Source organism: Sciurus vulgaris, assembly GCF_902686455.1.
Source record: "Sciurus vulgaris genome assembly, chromosome: 11".
Lineage (NCBI taxonomy): Eukaryota > Metazoa > Chordata > Mammalia > Rodentia > Sciuridae > Sciurus > Sciurus vulgaris.
Genome location: NC_136472.1, coordinates 84,034,938 through 84,053,419, shown reverse-complemented (window position 1 = coordinate 84,053,419; position 18,482 = coordinate 84,034,938). Strand labels below are relative to the sequence as shown.

Genomic DNA, 18,482 nt, shown 5'->3' with positions numbered 1-18,482 from the left:
AAATTAATAATCTGTGTTGCACTTAGTTTCCTGACTGTGGTCTAATTGGTGCAGGTGGCCAGGACCCAGCATTCTGCAGAGAGTCAGGTCCATGACATTGGCTGGGCTTTTCCCTGGTTTTCTTCAGAACCTCAAAGATTTCCCAGGCTATTTGGATGATGCTCAACTGGCCAGGTCAGATAGCCATAGCCTCAGCTACCCAGAAGAAGCCAAGAAGTCTGGGACTGACTGAGGCCTAGAGAGTGTTCACTTGTTTATATGGGTGGGAGTGTGAGGCTCACACCCCGGAGTATTCAACATGCCTAATTGGCATTTTCAAGGCGCATCATTGACTGTAAATCATCGTTGCAGCCCTAGATTACCTGGAACCACTCCAATAAAATGCTGTCAAAGGGAAGAAAGTGAGGGATGGGCATGTTAAAAACAGCACAGAGGAAAAGCAAGAGCATAAACTTGAAGGAAGTGTTTTGTCACCAACATCAATAGCATGCATTGACAACCACTAAATGTGCCACTTTGCACATTGCTCACTTCCATTCAAAGATACTGTGTTTGGATGTCCCTCTGTGCAAATGGGAGATGGTGTGGAAAGGATGAAACACGGAATAACAACCAGGAGTTGTCTAGCAACAGCTGAGAAATTGTCCTAAGTTCAACAACCACTAGAGGGCACTCCAAGAACGAGCAAAAGTCAGTTCAATAGGCAAAGAAAGTTACCTTCTTACAGCACTTGAAATCTGATGTAATTTAGTATAAATCTGCAGAACAAGGTGATATTTCAAACTGGTGATTTTTTTTCCTTAGGAAACGTCTTTCCAAATGGTCAGAAACACTCACTAATAAATAACACTCACTGATCCTAATCATATTATCACAAAAGCAATAGTTAGCATGTCAGTGTATCTTACAAATTTAGACTGCTTTTCCAAGGCAGTAAAAGTGCTAATTGAAATAAATTTTGATTAATAACACATATGATGTGGCAAGAGTGTAAAGGGAAAGTGAGAATATTTAGTTAGCATATATACATGGATAGAATCACACATGATTTGGGTTATGCTTGTACTAATGATACAAAGCTCTTACGTATGTACAGCAGCCTTGCAGATAGGTGCACCTAGTTTTTCCTGGTGCATCTTCTTTCTAAATAACTCAGTTTATGCTAATCAGAGAATGACATTAAATCAAAGTAAACATCTTCGTCTAGGATTGAATATCTCTTTCTATGTATTGCCTTCCTAACATCTCCCTGCCTCAACCTGGATTTAAGTTGCTCCATTCTCAACAGTCCCACAGCACCTTGCTATTGGTAGAATAACGGCATGAACTCTAGAGGAAGACTGCTAAGCTATGAATCTCAGTTCTAGCTGTGTATTTTTAGCTGTGTATTTTTACCTCAATTTACTCATTTCTGTATTGGAGATAAAATCAGTGCCTACTTCCCAGGTCTGTAGTGAGAAATAAATGAATTAACATATGTAAAGCACTCATGAAAGTGTCTGGTATATAGGAAGTCACTCATAAATTCTTCTTGTTCATGAGTGAATGACCAGGTACTAGGTCCTAGGCAAAGCAAATTCATTACAAGAACAAATACACGGAGAAGCTGCAGGATTTTTGGAAGAATTTCCATCGACTATAAACTGGCCAGGAGCAAACAAAAGAATTGCATACTGATACCCTCTTCAGAAGAAACTCTAATTGATGTTTAGGTTACTGGACAAGTCTCTTTGTCTCACCTCTAGATATGGTAACAATGGGTGGTCCAGAAATATAAGGCATTTCAATAGAAGTATAGAGTTTTGTCTCAAAAATGCCAGTCAGTTGAAAAGTTCTATGTGCATTTGCAGAATTTTTTACTTTTCTTTTTTTCAATTATAACCATCTAAAGCACCTAAATATAGCCAAATAATTAGTTTGGCTGTTGGGACAGATTGATAACATTTCAAAAGAAAAGCTTTTACAAATGGCATCTAAAAGAAAGTCTATATAAAGGGGTTGTGGAACTCCAGGAGTCAAGAAAAACTTAATCCAAGACACTGTAAAAGAAATAGAAAACTAAGGAAACAGGAGTTCATAATTAGAAGGCAATCCAAAATGAAAAATAAATAAAAGTTTTTTCTCACCCCACAAAGTCCCCTGTATTTTCAAGCAAAAATGAGCCATTTGAAAAAAATATGGTCCGAAAAGATCTGATCACAAATGTTAATATACAGATTTACAGACTCAAGTGTAGTTATTATCTTTTATTCTTTCCCACAGTAGGTCTTATAATTAGATTTTCCAGTCAAATTCTTTTTTCCAGATGACTCTTTATGGTATTTTGATTAAATCTTTATTACCATTTTTGAGAATTTGGATGAATGGAATGAAGAATCAAGTGAGGAATAATGTAATGGATCAATAAAAATATAATGAAGGAATTGAAAGGATTCTTCCTAATGTTATAATTGACCAACAAATGCATCTCCCTATTAGGGCAGAAAAACAAAATCGTGACATTTCTATGGAATCTTCTAACTCTGTTTTGAACTGGTCTGGCAATTATCCTGGAGTAGTAAAACATGTCACTTTAAAGGACAATATCCTTATGTCCATCCCAGATGGCCTATTCAGAGGAGAGATTAGTCATCCTTAGGTTATATGGGTTTACCAAACAAGGCATTTTTTTCCATTAGGGAACTGGATGTAGCACAAATAATAAATCCAAGAAAGGAAATGCACTAATCAGTCTGGGCAGTAGCTCAAAGAGTTTTTAAAATGTATGAGAAACATTCAACTAATTCAATTTACAAAGTGACAATTCCATTTCACTGATGCCAAGATATCTTGTGGAGAGGATAGTGCTGAGCCTCTGGATAGCAGGACAAGTGTCATGACTATAGTGACCTCGAAAGGAGAAGACACACGAACCCTCTGAGTGCACAGTGTCTCAGTATCTCTGTAACCCTGGAATGAGTACACGTGGCTGGCATCATATTGGGGCAGTTGCTGAAGAAAAAACTGAATGGTTGAATATTTAAAGAGAGGAGGACGGGCAACCCTGAGAGGGGAGCAGAGCTTGGGCCATGACAGGGGCTTAACCATACAGATGTGTTCAGCACAACTTGGCTGGAGGCCAGGTTGTGAGACTCCTGGAGCAGAGGACGATAAACCTACCAGTATGTTGGATGGGTTGTGAATTCAAGGGCAAGAAAAGAAAACTTTGTCCTCTAGTGACCAGAATCATCACAAACTAGCAGAGAACTCCATCAGGTCTCTTCTTCAGAACATGTCTTGGGCAGCTATGGTGAGCTGGGAAGTTGAGAGTCCAATTTGGAATCTATTGTCATAGTTAAAAGGAGAGAGAAGACAGTCAGAGCAGTGACAGAAGAGCTGCAGGGAAGGGGACAGCACAGACCTCTAAGCAACTTGTTGCCTGATTACATGTGAGATGTGGTAGAGGAAGCAGGCACCTGGCCCCTGGCTAAGTCATGACCGATATCCATTCATTCTTTCATCAAGCACTTGCTGTCTTAGGCCATGAGGGGACTGACCGTGGAAGACAGAGAACAGAATTCAGCCCCTGCTGTTACAGTTTAGTAGGAGAGACAGACACAAAAAATGACAGCAATGCAATACATGGTAAGAACAGGATAGGATAGAGGCAAGACATCACAAGAAAATGGAATATGTTTGGACTCAAGGAATACACAAGCCCAAGTAATCCCAAATCATGGTGTTATAGGCCATCTAAACCCACTGGGATCATTCATTCGATCATTCAATCAAAAGCCAGGCATTAGTTATTGAGAATCTATGTGCCAGGCACTCTTCTAAGTGTGGGGAGACAACAAACACCCTGCCCTCATGAAATTACATTCTTGTGGCAGAGAAGAACAAATAAGATGAATTATTGTAGTAGAGAGTGTATGAGGTAGTACAGAGTGCTAAGCAGAGACAGCGAAGCAGCAGAGGGGCACAAGAACTGTTCGAGGCAGGGGCTAGCCTCGAACCTTCAAAGAAGGTTGAACCTTCAAAGAAGATGGCTAGACAAGGCCTTCCTGTGAAGACAGCTCATTGATGGCAAGAGCAAGCTGCTGTTCCCACGGCTGCTGCTCCCATTCCAGCCACTTGCTCTGTTTATTTCATTTCCTGAGACTCTCCTCATTCTCTCCAGTGCAAACACTTTGGTCTTGCTTCATTGGATTGGAACTTGATGCTTTTCAAAACTGGCCTCTTTATGGAAGAGAGCGTCTTAAGTCCTTTTAATAGTCTGAAGACAAGGGGCAGTGATAAATCAGGACAGAGAGCACTTGGTATTTTTACACACACATGTGCGCACACACACATTCACGAATACCACACTGAAGAGTCATCCTGCACTTTCTGCCTCTCAGATAACATCAGGCTAGGCAGGAGGGGACAGCAGTGGGCTTCTTTGAGTTCATGATTTCATGGCCTCTTGAAGACTGCACTCCCCCAGGGAAGGTTTGGCCCTGGATTCTTGCACTTCCTGCAGGCAGAGCTGTCCACGCCTGCATGGCAGGATTTGGTTAATCAATCCTCATTCACAGCCACCATTGAGCACACTTGGCAAGCAGGGCCCAGTGCTTACGCAGTGAGGAGCACAGAGATGAACAAGGGGGAGGTTCTGCTTGCTGTGGAAAGAGCTGGGTCTTGGAGGACTGACCTTCCCCTTCCTCGCCTGCCCTCCACCCAACCTTGCTCACCATAGCCAGACAGATTTCTCAACATCTCAAATACAACCTGATTTTTCCACCCTTTTCCTCCCCTTCCCCTACTTGGTTCAGACTTTTTTCTCTTGGCTTCTGTGAGGCCTCAGCATTTCCCTGGTTTCCTCTGACCTCATTGGCTGCTTTCTGGTTGTCTCCTCCTCCTCCTCTTCCTCTACCAAACCCAACCTCTAAATGTTGGCAGAGCCAGGCTCAGTCTAGTCCTCAGCCTTCTTTTCAATCCCCCTTCTCTCCCCAGGTGATACTGTCTCATTCAGTGGTTTAAATACTATCTGCATGCTGATTAGAGATCTTTCTACGAAACCTCGCAATGAAAGATCCAATAGCTTAACATTGTCATTTGGCTAATTAGACATCTTAAACCTAACATGACCGATTCAAAGATTCTTGATTTTTATCACATCCCAAACCAAATACTGGTTCTCATCTCAGCAAATAGCACTTGGTATCTACCTGGATGCTGAGGTCTCAAACTTGGGCAACTTCCACTTTTTTTTTTTTTTTTTTTTAATTTTGGCAGTGTTGGGGTTTGAACTCAGGGTCTTATTCATGCTAAGCAAGTGCTCTACCACAGAGCTGCACTCCTAGCCCCAGGTTAATTCCTGTTTTTGCCACAACCTATTCATGTTGGCACTACTTTCCAAATACGACCACTACTCAGTACTCAGCTTCCCTAGTCAAAGTTACCTCCATTTCTTACCTGGATTATTATTTTCTCATTTCCACCCTCTAAAATCCATTCTCCATTGAGCACCTCAAGGGGTGTTGTGAAGATGAACCAGTTTCAGGGTTGCATTATGACTTTATGGCTTTAGACACTTTACCTTCAGAGGTCCCTTCCACCATGAAAAAATGTTTAAAAATATATTTTACAAAGGCATTGATATAAAGATGGATATATTAACTTTTTTTTTTTTTTTAGAATCTCAAGTTCACATTTTCCCTTCTGATTATAAAAGATAATCAAACATTTTTGTGGGCCCTATTATTGGGCCAAAACATAGTGTGGGCCCTAGGCCCTGTACTTAACTGTCTCTTGTGGATTAAATGATTCTGATTGGACCCTATCAGGTCTACTACTGAAAGCCCCTTGACTCTATTTCTTGGCAAGAAGAATAAATTCCAAAGTCCTTACTGGAACTCTTATTCCTTACATGAGCTGACCAGAATCTCCCTCTGAACCTCTCGCCTGATACTGTCTTCCTTGTTCACTCTGCTCTGGCTAACCTAGCCATTGTCTGTCTCTTGAACAGACCAAATTTGATTCTGAAAGGGGCCCTTGCACTTCAGTTCACCAAGCCTGAAACATTCCCCCTTTCACCTCCATTTTTAATGGGCAGCTCACAGTTGAGTGCAGCAAGCCTGAGGGGTTTCTTTGGATTGTGCAGGCAAAGAAGAGGATGACTTGGCTTGAGGAATCTTGCTGGTTCACTATTCAAGGGGGCTGTTTTCTAGTTAAGGGTGCCCACAGCGGGAGAAAGAAGTTACATCACCGGAGGTAAGAGCTAAGGAGGGTGGAAGAGCTGGTGTCATCTGAGAAGCAACAACCCTGAGGTGAGAATACAACCACAATGAACCAGGTAAAGATGTTTTCCCTCCTCCTGAACTCTAACACAGCCCACCGGAAGAGTTGGAGACCTGAAGAGCGGAGACCTTTAAATTAGACAGGAGGGTTTAAGTTTTAAATTAAACCATATGGAGATTTATTTGCCAAAAGGACTCAGGCACATACGGACTCAGTCTGCCTAGATTCAAGGCCATCCTCTTCCCACATCAATCTGCTGCACCAGATCTCAACCTGTTTACTTTTGTCCTGGAAGCTGGTTTGTTTCCTCCTCTGGGGAAATACCAGTCTAAAAACAGATACGTCTTGTTTCTCCTAGAAATGACTCCATATTTACCACCTCTGTATTCTAGCCCCCATAAAGAGAATTTTTAAATACTCTTCTGCCTTTGGAGGACCTCAAAATGCTGATCCACACAAGGCAGGTAGGCAGCAGGAACCAAAAGCCAAGCCAAGAACTGAGAGATGCAAAGAGCTGAGGTCCACCGTTCTGGTTAGCAAAGCTGTCAGTCTACTTTCTGTACACTGCCTCAAAGAATTTAAAAATCAAGATGACAAACATGCTTGCTTATCCAGGACACACCTGGTTTGTGCCTGCAGCTCTGGCCTCATTATTATTAATGTTCTCTTTCAGGCAGCCTCAAAATTTTGAGTTCTATCCTGATTGATAAATTAAATGGCTACCTTATCAAACACCCATAGAAATCAATTGATAGAAGCAACTTCAAGTTGTCCTTGAGTTGGTTCATGACAAGAATGAAGAAAAAGTGCAGATGTGAACAGTTGCAGAACCCAGATAAAGAAAGAAGGAAACAGAGGCCAGTACAGGGACTCTTACTATTCCACAGTGAACAAGTGCAGAAGGCAGCTGTCAGAATTCTTCTGGACACCTAGGCAGCTGTCATTTACTCTTCGACTTGCAGAAGGTAGAACTTAAAGGCATTATTCCAGGGCAGCCTTAGTCATCCTCATGTTCTGAGTTAAAGACCACCTGTAGGGATTGTTGGAAAAAGATGGCTACCTTAAATCAGTGTCTCAGGCATTTCCCCTCCCAGGGAGCAGGGAGCTAAGCTCCACAAGAAGGAATTAGGAGCATGGTTTCAGCATTCTAACTCCTGAAAAAGCCAAAAAAAGTAACGAATTTGCATATGACTCTACCATTCATGGGTGCATATTTACCTATCGAGTGCTATTTTCCCAGTTTTTAATACAAGCTTGAAATTCTAGTAAACAAGGGGTACCAAATTCTGCCACAACCTTCTGATTCTCAATGACAAATGATTTTCGAGGGTATCCTTCTCCATTGTGTGTGTGTGAACATTTCATGTGTGAACCAAATCCTGGTTCAGGGTCTAGTTCAGCCCCCATACCTGACATCGCTCAGGACTTACACTTTCTGCATCTCCTAAAACTTATAAGTCTAGACTGTTTGTAGGCATTGCATGAAAGAATACTAAAGGTTTCTGTCACTAAAGATGTTTATTGAAATACAGATTTAGAAACACAAACAGGACTCTCTACTACAGGACTTACCAGAGCTTTTAATGTGGAAACCAGGGTTCATGTGAACACCTGATAAAGAGGGAGTATTGGAGACATCTTCCTCCTACTTGATGGCGATACCCTTTTTATTTCTGGTAGAAAGTCTGGAGGGACAAGTATTTAAGAATATTTTTGGAATCATTATTCCACTGGCCTTGCTAGGAATATGTGCTTGCATTGTACACAACTAATACATGTAAAGTACCAGTTATATTAATACCATGAGTCCTTTTCTTCCTTTTTCTTTAAATTACAATAATAGTTTAATACCATGCTTTCTTTTATTGTCACTGAAAACATGGACATGTCAAATTATTTTACAATTTTCTGTTGCAGTTCTATAAGTTAGGTTGTACAAAGCATGTCCTTTAGTAAATTCCATCCACTTGTAAACTAAACTTTGATATTATTTTGACTTTGTGTTACTAACTTTGTAAGAAATCAAAAAGCTTAATAAAAGGAGCATCTATTAAAAAATCAGTTGTGGGATTTTTTTTTTTTTTACACCAAGCAAAAGCAAAAATAAACACAAACCTCAAAATACCAGACATAGAAATGGAGACCTCTCTTCTTCAGGCGAGATTCTTGTTAGATTCCAAAGCAAATTGTAACAGAAGATTGCTGGCGGGCCTGCATCTCCTTGCTATGCCTAGTATTTCTTATGTGACTTGAAGAAAGTGTGTGGTATAATGTCTTGAGTGTCTTGGATTATCCCTTCATAAAGCTCTACAGCCACAAGTCACTAGGAGAAGGTTTAAGTCACAGTGCTGTGTTTCCACATCCTCTTGGTCACAATGCAGGTTGATATTAGTAGGGTGTGAGCACAGCAAACATCTGCCTCGTATTCCAATTGCTTTTTCCTCCACTGATATACTTAAAAAGAAGTGCTTAGGCCAACAACCATAAAAGTAAAACAGAATAAAACTCCTTTCTTTACATGCTACAATTAATGTATTTATAAAACATTTATTGGAGTGCATGATTCTAATCCACTTTACATTCTCCCAATTTTCATTTTTTTTCCCCAGAACATCCCACCCACAGGGACCCCTTTAAAGCCAGGGAAGAAAAAGTCACACTGGTTTTTCTTAAAAGCAAATTCCAAATATTTTTTTACTATAAAGTAATTATAGCAAGAGAAAAGTTTCCAGATTGAGCATGTACACAGCTCTCCAAAAGCACATTGAAAACTATGCAGAATAAATTTTGATTAGGCTGTGTGACTGTGCCAGGCTTCAAACAAGTGGTTATTCTGTTGTGACATCTGCCGAGCAATGCATCCATTGTTCTCTGGAATTTAATTCATTTTAAATTACTCCATCCAAATGATAAAACATGAGACGTGCTACACTCCAGGGGCAAAATGCTATGATTGTTTTTATTGTGACCACAACTGTGAGCAGAGAGGCAATACAGCCTGTTCTAATTAGACCCTGATTATAGTCTTTGCAAAACAACTAGCTCTAGAAATGTGAGTGAAATCTTGCTAAGTGGAAGGGTTGGGATAAACTCGATCTTGCCTGCTCTGCTGTGACTACAAAACTGGCAGAACCATATGCAAAGACTTCCCACAAAGTAGAGTGACAGTCTTTGGGAAAGAAACCATTTTCAAAACTAAAAGCAGCTTGAAATGCCAGTTTATTGTTAGATATAGTTGAACATGTGTATTAATAGAGCCAATAAATTATTTTACTGTTCAAGGACTAATATGCAAATGCCTCCAAATCCAAAATATTACAGTTGCCTAAGAAGTGCTGTGAAGTTCCTAAGAGTTATATGTGGTGGATACACTACCATCTGGAAGCGTTAATCATCAGGAATTTAAAAAATACCAAGATATGAATCCCAGAAGAAAACACATACACACATAAGAATTCACATCTCCTGTATGCCACATATTTAATATAAACCTTTGAAACAAGTTCAGATGAAATAAAACCAAAGTTCTCAAAGAGGTGAATGATTAACTTAATTGTCAAATATTTCCTATTGCCCCAAACATCAGTATGTTTTTATTTCTATGCAAAAATATGCTTTTGAACTGCTTAAATGATATGATACACAAACAAGTTTTCAAATAATAAAGTCAGTCATCCTACAATTTTAAGAAATCAGGTAAAGGATGTTACATGACATATCACACACACACGTGTGTGTGTGTGTGTGTGTGTGTATGAGCCAATGATAAAATTTGGCCTCTCCTACAATGAGTACATGAAGACCATTAAGTGCTGCCGGAAGGAGCACTGTATCACCCCTCCCTACAGTCCAGGTAGTTTCCTTTAATCCAATAGCAAATTTGAGCATATTTGAGAGGGGTGATTCTAACAGCCACGTTGAAATCCTGTGGAGAACCATTCATGTCCACCCACTGGTGCCCTGAAAAGATGCCAATAATTTTTCTCTCCCACTTCTGCTGCTGTCTCTTCCACATCCTCACATAGACCCCTGACCCACTGGCCCCAGGCTGGGCATCACACTGCTGGTAGAGCAGGTCGTAGGTCTCATCTTTGACATCACAGAAGCGGTACACCAAATTGCCTGGTCGATCATTGTCATAGCCAGAGAAGTGAATTCTGCCCCCAGGTAGCTGTTTAGCAGGAGGGCTCACCCCAATCTTCATGAACTTTCTCTTGTGAGGCTTCTTAAGTTCCAAGAGGGCATAGTCATAATCCATGCCAATGTCATTGGCATTGCCTTTGATCCAACCCTTAGGCACATGGGTGCGTTTCACCCGGATCCACTGAAATTTCATCTTCTCAGGCAAGGCTGAGCTGGAATTGTTGGCCCCTTGACCACCATCTTTAAACTTAGGCTTCAGAAAGCCCACTCGAAGTTTCTGTGTTCCTTTCACGTAGGTTTTCCCATCATGTATGCAGTGGGCAGCTGTGAGGACGTGTTTCTCTGCTACCAGAGTGCCAGTGCAGCCTGTAGATAACTTCACTGATGTTGAGAAAGGGTAGTTGAGCAGGAAGTCCTTCCCAAAAATGCTGAATCTGCTGTCATAGCCGTAAATCTGCCGTTTCCTCCGAGACCTTCCTGAAGATTCAGAGTCTTGGTATTGAGCTCCACCTCTGCCATTGCTGAGGATATAAATGCCCACCTGAGTCTCTGTGCGGCTACCATTGGAATAGAGTGTTTCATAAGACAGGTACTGTTTGGCCTCTTCATATGTGGGCAGAGGCGTTCCCTTGTGACACTGGGGTCCACATGAGGAAGACACTTCCAATTTGGCTTCAGCCCCAAAGTCTGGCTTGGCTAAATTGAGGGTAGATTGGGGCAAGACTACAGGGAGGTGGTAAGCAGGCCAAGTAGGTTTCCAGAAGGCACCATAGGGACTCACCTGCCCAACAACACAGAGCAGGAGGAGAAGGAAGAGGACCCCTGGAATCTCGGCCATGCTGGGCACCATTCTGTAGAAACAAAGACAAGCAGGTCAGGAAGGCAAGGGCTAAAGACTCATTTATTGCAGACTGACAAATTCCGGCAGCATGCCTGTCATTATTTCTAAGTCTGTGAACCTTTCTCAGGAATCAGGGTGTGGAGAGGAATCCTTGGATAATGGTCTTACAAGCCAAGGGCTTGACCTTGGGAATATTACAGCGGCTAGGTATTCCAAATAAAATTGGGTGGTCATTCCCTCTGGTTCAAGATGTCCCTTATGATGGCACAATGCAGGGCAGCAGGCATGCAGCCATTAATCCCCAGATGAATTGCTGACCAGCCTCAATTTCTATGTGATTCTGAGCTTTCTCTGTGTTTGATTCTAAACATTTTCCCATCTTACCATTCCTTCCCTTTCTTTCCTCTGCCTGCTTATTCTCATGTGTAGTAAGTACTTGGACATTTTTCAGGGACACTTGCTCAGTTAGAGAGTAAATCTAAACTGTATACCTTATTGAGTAATGAAGGCATCAAGGAGGGATAGCTCCACAGTGTCACACTAATTAGGAATTCTATTGCCTTCTACATGCATTTGAAAGATAAGAGAATTTTGGGATTTGTTGTTTTGAACTTAGAATATTTACTATTACATGTTTAGTTCCTAAGTACCAGGTTGCTAACAAACAAAACATTTCCTTTTCCTTTGGATTATGTTGTACACTAACAGGATCTATGGCAAATATCTAACTAAAGCTCTAATATTGCATGAAGTATATCTTTACGACTGCTACTCCTGGTTATTTTTTCAGGTGTTTATGTTTGTGTTCCCAGCTAGTGTAAATGCCTTGCACTTGGGCTTATCCTAGCATTTGACAATGATTTATTGAGTGAATGCTTGTGTTACTGGAAAAGTTAGAGAATGGTGTGGTTCAGGAAATAAATTTTTTGAACCATGCGTGCTGACTTCTAAGATGTATATGGATAATGTAGTTATTCAGACTAAGGGCATAAAGTCAGATGTGAGAAGGACAAGAGAGACATGCCAGGGCAGGGGATGCTTGAGATGGACATTGAAGTTGAAAAGAAGTTCAATAACGTAAGACTAAGGTCACTTGGAACATAGTCTAGGCAAGAGCACAAAGATATGTAACACTGTGGGTCATTTCAGCAATTACACTTAGCTCACTAAAGGTGGAGGAGATGGTAGAGGCAGCAGTCAAGAGATAGATGATGAAGGGTTATGTGTGCAAAACGAAACAGTTTGGATTTTATCATGGAAAGTTATGTTTAAAGACCCAGACTGCTCATCCTCCAAGAAAAACGACAACAAGAAAGAAGACTGGAAGTACTTTCATAAATGCTTGAGCATCAGTTGGCTCTGACTGTCTCTGAATCTTCTGGTTGAGCTGACTCAGCAAGCAGGGTAACCCAAGCAGGGTAACCAAGCATCCAAGAACAGAAGAAAAAAGTCTCAAGTTGCTAGTGGAACACAGCAGGAATAGGAGTACATGACTCCCTTATTCTCACCCTCTTTCTCTTTGAGGGTACAGACTTGTTGGCAATTTTGGGTGCCTTGTGCTTGCTTTTACATAAAATTGGAAAATCCCATTGACCCGATCCAGCCCGGCCAAGCATGCCAATCCACATTCCCAATATCCACATGCCGTATTTCCAAATTATGTGTGTGCTCCACCCACCTCTGGAATCTTTTTGCTTGACTCTTTCTCTTGAATTCCATTTCTGTCAGGGAGAATAGGGATGGGAAAAGAAAGGAATGAGCAAATTCCTTGGGATCTCCTAATTCCTTGAAACACTGTTGGAAGGGTCTATGGACCCTTTTGTTGGAAGGAATGCATTTAATTATTTTTTAAGTCCTTGCAATCATGGCTTGCATATATATGTGCACACGTGTATGTTTGCTGGGGTACTTGGGAGGATGCTGATACCCTACAGAGTCCTCCCCACAGAGGGGAAGTAAGCAATGGGACAGGTGTACTAATGACGACCCTTTGGGAAATCTGTGGAACAGATCAGCTTCTGTGTATGATTATTCCCATCTACTGGTTAAGGACCCAGCTCTTAGGCTCATTTGGGGCTTGAAGAGCCCTTCTTCTATATAAGTCGCTGTCTAGGTAACTAAATGCCCCACTAACATGGAATCCCTGCCAACTGTGACATGTACTAAAAGGAATCATGCATATCCCACACGGCTGTGTCTTGGATCCCAACACACCAACCCCTCCTCCCTTTGACTAACATGGAGAATATTAATTCTGCTAACATGGAGCAGCAGATATGCTATGCCAGATTTGCTTCAGCTTATCTTAAGAAAGGAAACATTGTATCCAGAAGTCCAAACTTCCAAGTGTTCCTGTTTTAAAAATATGACTCTTGGGGGAGAGAGCAGGAGATGAGATAGCATTATACTGTGTGTTCTCATAAGTTGTACATAATATTTTCAATGTGCATGAAGAACATGACAGTTATGATATGCTCACACTGAGATCTAGAATGTGGATCTTCAAATTCCAAATCTGAAATTTGTATGTTAATTGGGTCTGGGAGTATGAAGCTTGAATCATGGTCTATACCAACATTGTTCCAGTTGCATCTGTCTGTAGCTTTATCCACTTATCAAAAAAAAAAAAAAAAAAAAAAAAAAAAAAAAAAAAAAAAATTGAAGAATTCTGTTGCTAAGGGCTTCAGGGAAAAGAATGGCAGGAAAAAGTCTGAAACTAATGCAAACACTTAAAAAATCCATCCAGAAACCTTGACTAATGAATTAATCCTTCTATCAGGCAAAATTAACTCTAATTTCAATTTTCCAAGTGTTTTGCCGGTACAGTAAATCCTTGTTTATTTAAAAAATACTTTCAAAGGCCTGAAAGCATGCCCCATTTCACAAGTGCCACCATGGCATATTTTTTTCTTTGTCTGTGTTTCAAAAAGAAACAATATTTTTAGGAACCAGTTCATGAGAGATACAGGGTATAGAGCAGTAAAACAGTCCTTTCTTAGGGTGTAAGCTCTGGGCAGTCAGCTAGGCCCTCTCACCAGCCTCTCAATATAGAGGATCACATTTATTCTTTGGCAAAATGTTAGATGACTATGTGCCAAGAACTTTTGGGATCACTTACAAATCACAGAATGTTATTAGAGAATGCTAAAGAGTATACTGCATGATAGAATCTTACAGAGTCCTTACAACTTAAATTCTGGCCATTTAGCCAGGAGTGAAGGAGAAGTGAGCTATCTATGAGAACAAAGACCACTAAACCAACAGACCATGGAGAATCTTGCACTTCTTAGAATCAACTTTTCAGATACTCAAAGCACTAGAATCTGTTAGTTTGAAATACTGCTTATAAGTTTCCTATATTATTGCTGAACTATATTAATTTGTGATAAGACCTGGTTCTGACAGCATTCTGTCTCCCTTAAAGTTATGAAAGTTATGTTTAAAATCTTCAATTCAGATTTAGAAACTCCTACAGACTTCTGGAAACTAATGCAAGTCAAATTATTCTGAATTGATTAGGTTTTTACAAGCCTGACCAGGAATTGAAAGATAAAGTTGTGTGTGCTCAAGTCTTCAAGTGGGTTTAAACTGATAATCTGTATTAAAGTTCAAAGTTGTTTATTCCTTTATCAAATGCTTATTGAGGGTGGTTTAAAAACTGAGTAGCATCTTAACCAAATGCTCCTTTACCTGGTTTTTCTAGGTCCATGATTCTCTAATTTTTAAGTTTCCAGGATCAAGAAAGTTCAGGTCAGAGACAACGTTGTTTATAAACAGTGTCTGCACTGTCATTTACTGCTCGGGGGTGTTTATTCTTGAAATTATGGAGGTTGGAGGCATAGGAGAAAAGGAAAAGGAAAATTTATCATATTAGTCTCTTACCTAATTGGGAGATAAGATTGCCCTGATCATATACCAAAGAAACAAAGGACTCCAGTGGAGGATGGCTTTCAAGAAGGGAGTGGAATTGAGTGGCTGGGTGTGAATGTTTTTAGGACAGGTCCTAAAGAAAAGTGTGAGGGCAAATAACTCTGCTGTCCATTATGGGGTAGGGGTGGGGAGGAATCTTTTTCTGAGGCATGAAAACCCTATGCTGGCTCATTCCCATTAACAACACAGCCAGTGATAACTGTGGTGCTTTAAAATTAGGTGGGCAGCTTTGCATTAACTTCTCAACTCACCTGATAACAGTAATTCCCCCAGAGACATATAATTAATGTTTCCATTTTTATAAACTCTAAGTAAGTCTGGGCTAAGTCCATTGAAATTTATTTAAACATAGACATCTCAGGATTTAAACAAACGCAAAAAAAATATACCTAACCCCACAACTGGAAAGGTAACAAATGGATTACAAAACTTTACATTCTCTTTCATGTTTACAAATTGATCACCTTGTCTTTGTAGCACTGTCTGGAAAACTCATACCTTAAAAATGAAGATTTCTGAATCTTATTCTCAGTATATCTAAATCTGTACTAAGAAAATTTAGGTCCGCACATTATATTTTTAGGAATAAGTCTTCTTTTACACATAAATTATCTTTTAAAATTCCCAACTATTTTCATGTATCATTTCACCCAAATGGCAAAGCAAAATGGAAAATTAAGGTAAGCAAATATTGTTTTTCACCATGCTTAGTAATACAGAAACTGTATTCCTTTTCCAACTCTGAGTATCTGACTCACATTCCATGCTCAGTCATACACCATGAGCAACCATCTCCCTGTCCAGTGTCTCAAAGTGTTTATACTTTATGAGTATGCTGCCAATCATAAACCCACTAATCTTATGGTAGAGGAACTCTGCACGTTATTAAATAGCAAGCAACAATCTCTGGCAAATGGACACTATGACTGCCATCTCCTCCTACACTTTAGTCTTCAAAACTGCAATGATATAGGTCTCCTCAAGGGGGCCAGTGTTTGAGAGAATGATTTAACTTCTATTGCAAACAAGTGCTGTGAGGGAAAACCTAATCCTCGGGTCATCCATTGTCTGCTGTACAGCAACAGAATTCCTCTGACCTCCCCACCTCCCCTTATAAATGACATAAAGAAATGGCAGGAAAGTGTGAAAGATGCTAGTTTTGGATATCATTTAGAGGGATGACTTCTATGGAACCTGGAGTTAGGGATACTGAATGGTGAAACCGTGCTAATTCCTAAAGCAAATGCTTAAACGGAACAAAGCTCTGTGAATACTCTGCAGCCAGCCTTGCTCTCATTTTCCTGAATTATAGACTCTTTTAAAGGAAAACACACTTAATCACATAATATTTTAAGAATTACAGTCTCATAAAGGAAACTTCAGGGAACTTACAAGTCCAACAACTCCAAGCACAATTTTGTGGTCAAACCAAGTTTAACTTCTCTATCAGATTTTAGGGCAAAATGAATGACCCTAGTGATCCTGGGACAAACCTGGCAGCAGAACAAAAACAGTGCATAAAACCGTCAATGGGAAGGCCATGAGAAACAAATTCCCCAGAGTCAGTGAGAGTTATGCATGAATAATGCCTGGTTCATTAAAGGATCTCAGAGAGATGTACAGGAGAACCTGAGACTATTAAAGACTGCAGACTGGGGCTAACAATGTTCTCAGACACACTAATGGGCCTTTGGCACTTACTTATGCTACAGACAGAAAAAAGCACCTACATTTACCATCTACCTGAATAGTTGTCAGTGTTACAAAAATGAGATTCATATTAGTTACCTTGGAAAAATTCTTCCTTCCTGGTTCAGGTACAGGAAAACATGACAAGTTACCTCTTGACTTTAGATGGGAAAAAGACAAGTGAAGGATATATTTATAAGCTGATGGTTTGCATATAATCACAAACACTTCAAAGAAATGCACATAGTGGCTTCTGTGGCATTTTTTAAGTTCCCTCTTCATGTTCGACCTCCAATCACCTTTCTAAGAGACTTTCTGAAAGATAAGATAAGATCCTGCTCATATAGGATCTTGAAACTATGGGCAACAAATATCCTGATACTAATTTGCCATAGGGATTTTGGCCACAACTGATTTCAACTATAAACTTAACTCTTTCCATGGGGCCATGTGGAGACAATTCTACCATTGGCCTATCTGTTCCTAAGGAGCACACAAGGAGCCCTCAGTTTCAGGAGCTGAGAGAAGTAAACCCAGTATAATCCTGATCCTGAACAACCTGGAGCTTTCCACTAGCCACAGGCTGTTTCTGAATTCTCATGGGTGTAACCCAATGGGCAATAAAACAGGATTTTTATCAGTTGAATTCTCATGAGACCGCTTGAAAACAAACACAATTTGTATCCTGGAGGGGAATGATGGTGTTGTTTGATCTCTTTCTCCTTTTAACAGTTTTTAAAAGCTTTAAAAACCCGTTTATTTAAAAGTTAACAACTTGTGAGGAATGCCTACAGGCAGAAGAACTACTTGCTTCCAACTGTTGATAGTTCAAACAGCACTTTCTAGGTTTAGCACCCTGCAGGAAGCAAAGGGCCATTAGTGTAGTGACAGAGAAAGGAGTCTATTCCCTACCTTATGTTTGCTGACCTTTTCTTGCTTACTAAGGTGTGTTCACAATCACGTGTCTAGTGTTAAAAATTAATGCTCAGAACGTGATGGAACCACATAGAGTAAAGGCAAAACTCAAGTGGCAAAAAACAAGTGACAGTGGTGGCGGTGCTGCCACCGTCCAGCCGGAGGAGAGTTTGCCCAGAGCCGGTTCCACCTCAACTCCCAGCCAGGACCCTGCGTCCAAGACCGTTTCAATACCTTTTTTCCCCCACTCGCTTCATAGGTGACACTACGTGAATCCAAGCGTTCTGCAGCCCCTGTGTCTTCCCCGAGCTCCTTCAAATCCGGGTCCCAGTCCTGGAGCCTGGGCAGTGGCCCCAACGAGGTCTCCGGTGCCCCCAGCAGCCGATACTTACCCCACCTTGCGCGCACCCGGCCCTTTGTCCCGCTCCTCCAGGCTCCTAGGTCCCCCAGCGCCCCGGCGGACGCCCGGCGCCCGCGCCCGCACTCACCCTTGCGGAGCAGCCCGCCAGGGCCGCAGGTCTCTGAGCAGCTCAGACAGGTGTGGGCGCGGAGAAGGCGCGCACGGCTCCCATGCCTGCTCGGCGGCGCGACCGAATGCTAGCGAGCCGGCGAGCCGCTCCGGCTGCGGGCGGGTCCGCCCCCCGCGCCTCCCGAAGCCCGCCCGCCCCGCCTTCGGCCTCGGGGAAGCCGCGCTGCAGCAGCC

At 41.2% G+C, this 18,482-nt stretch overlaps 1 protein-coding gene across 4 annotated transcripts; it reads right to left on the bottom strand.

The window, feature by feature from the left end:
- Positions 1 to 9,462: 9,462 nt before the first annotated feature.
- Positions 9,463 to 18,426, bottom strand: PRSS23 (serine protease 23). Of its 4 annotated transcripts, none has more exons than XM_079104089.1 (3): positions 18,268 to 18,422; positions 12,924 to 12,966; positions 9,463 to 11,255 (listed from the first exon to the last, which is right to left on the bottom strand). In XM_079104089.1, exons 2-3 carry the CDS (start codon positions 12,962 to 12,964, stop codon positions 10,094 to 10,096), a joined length of 1,203 nt encoding a protein of 400 aa, XP_078960215.1. In that variant the 5' UTR covers positions 12,965 to 12,966; positions 18,268 to 18,422; the 3' UTR covers positions 9,463 to 10,093. The 4 variants fall into 4 exon arrangements, with proteins under 4 accessions (XP_078960215.1, XP_078960218.1, XP_078960216.1 ...); XM_079104092.1 differs by lacking the exon at positions 12,924 to 12,966 and adding an exon at positions 16,964 to 17,023 and having other exon boundaries at positions 18,268 to 18,419; XM_079104090.1 differs by lacking the exon at positions 12,924 to 12,966 and having other exon boundaries at positions 18,268 to 18,426.
- Positions 18,427 to 18,482: the final 56 nt, after the last annotated feature.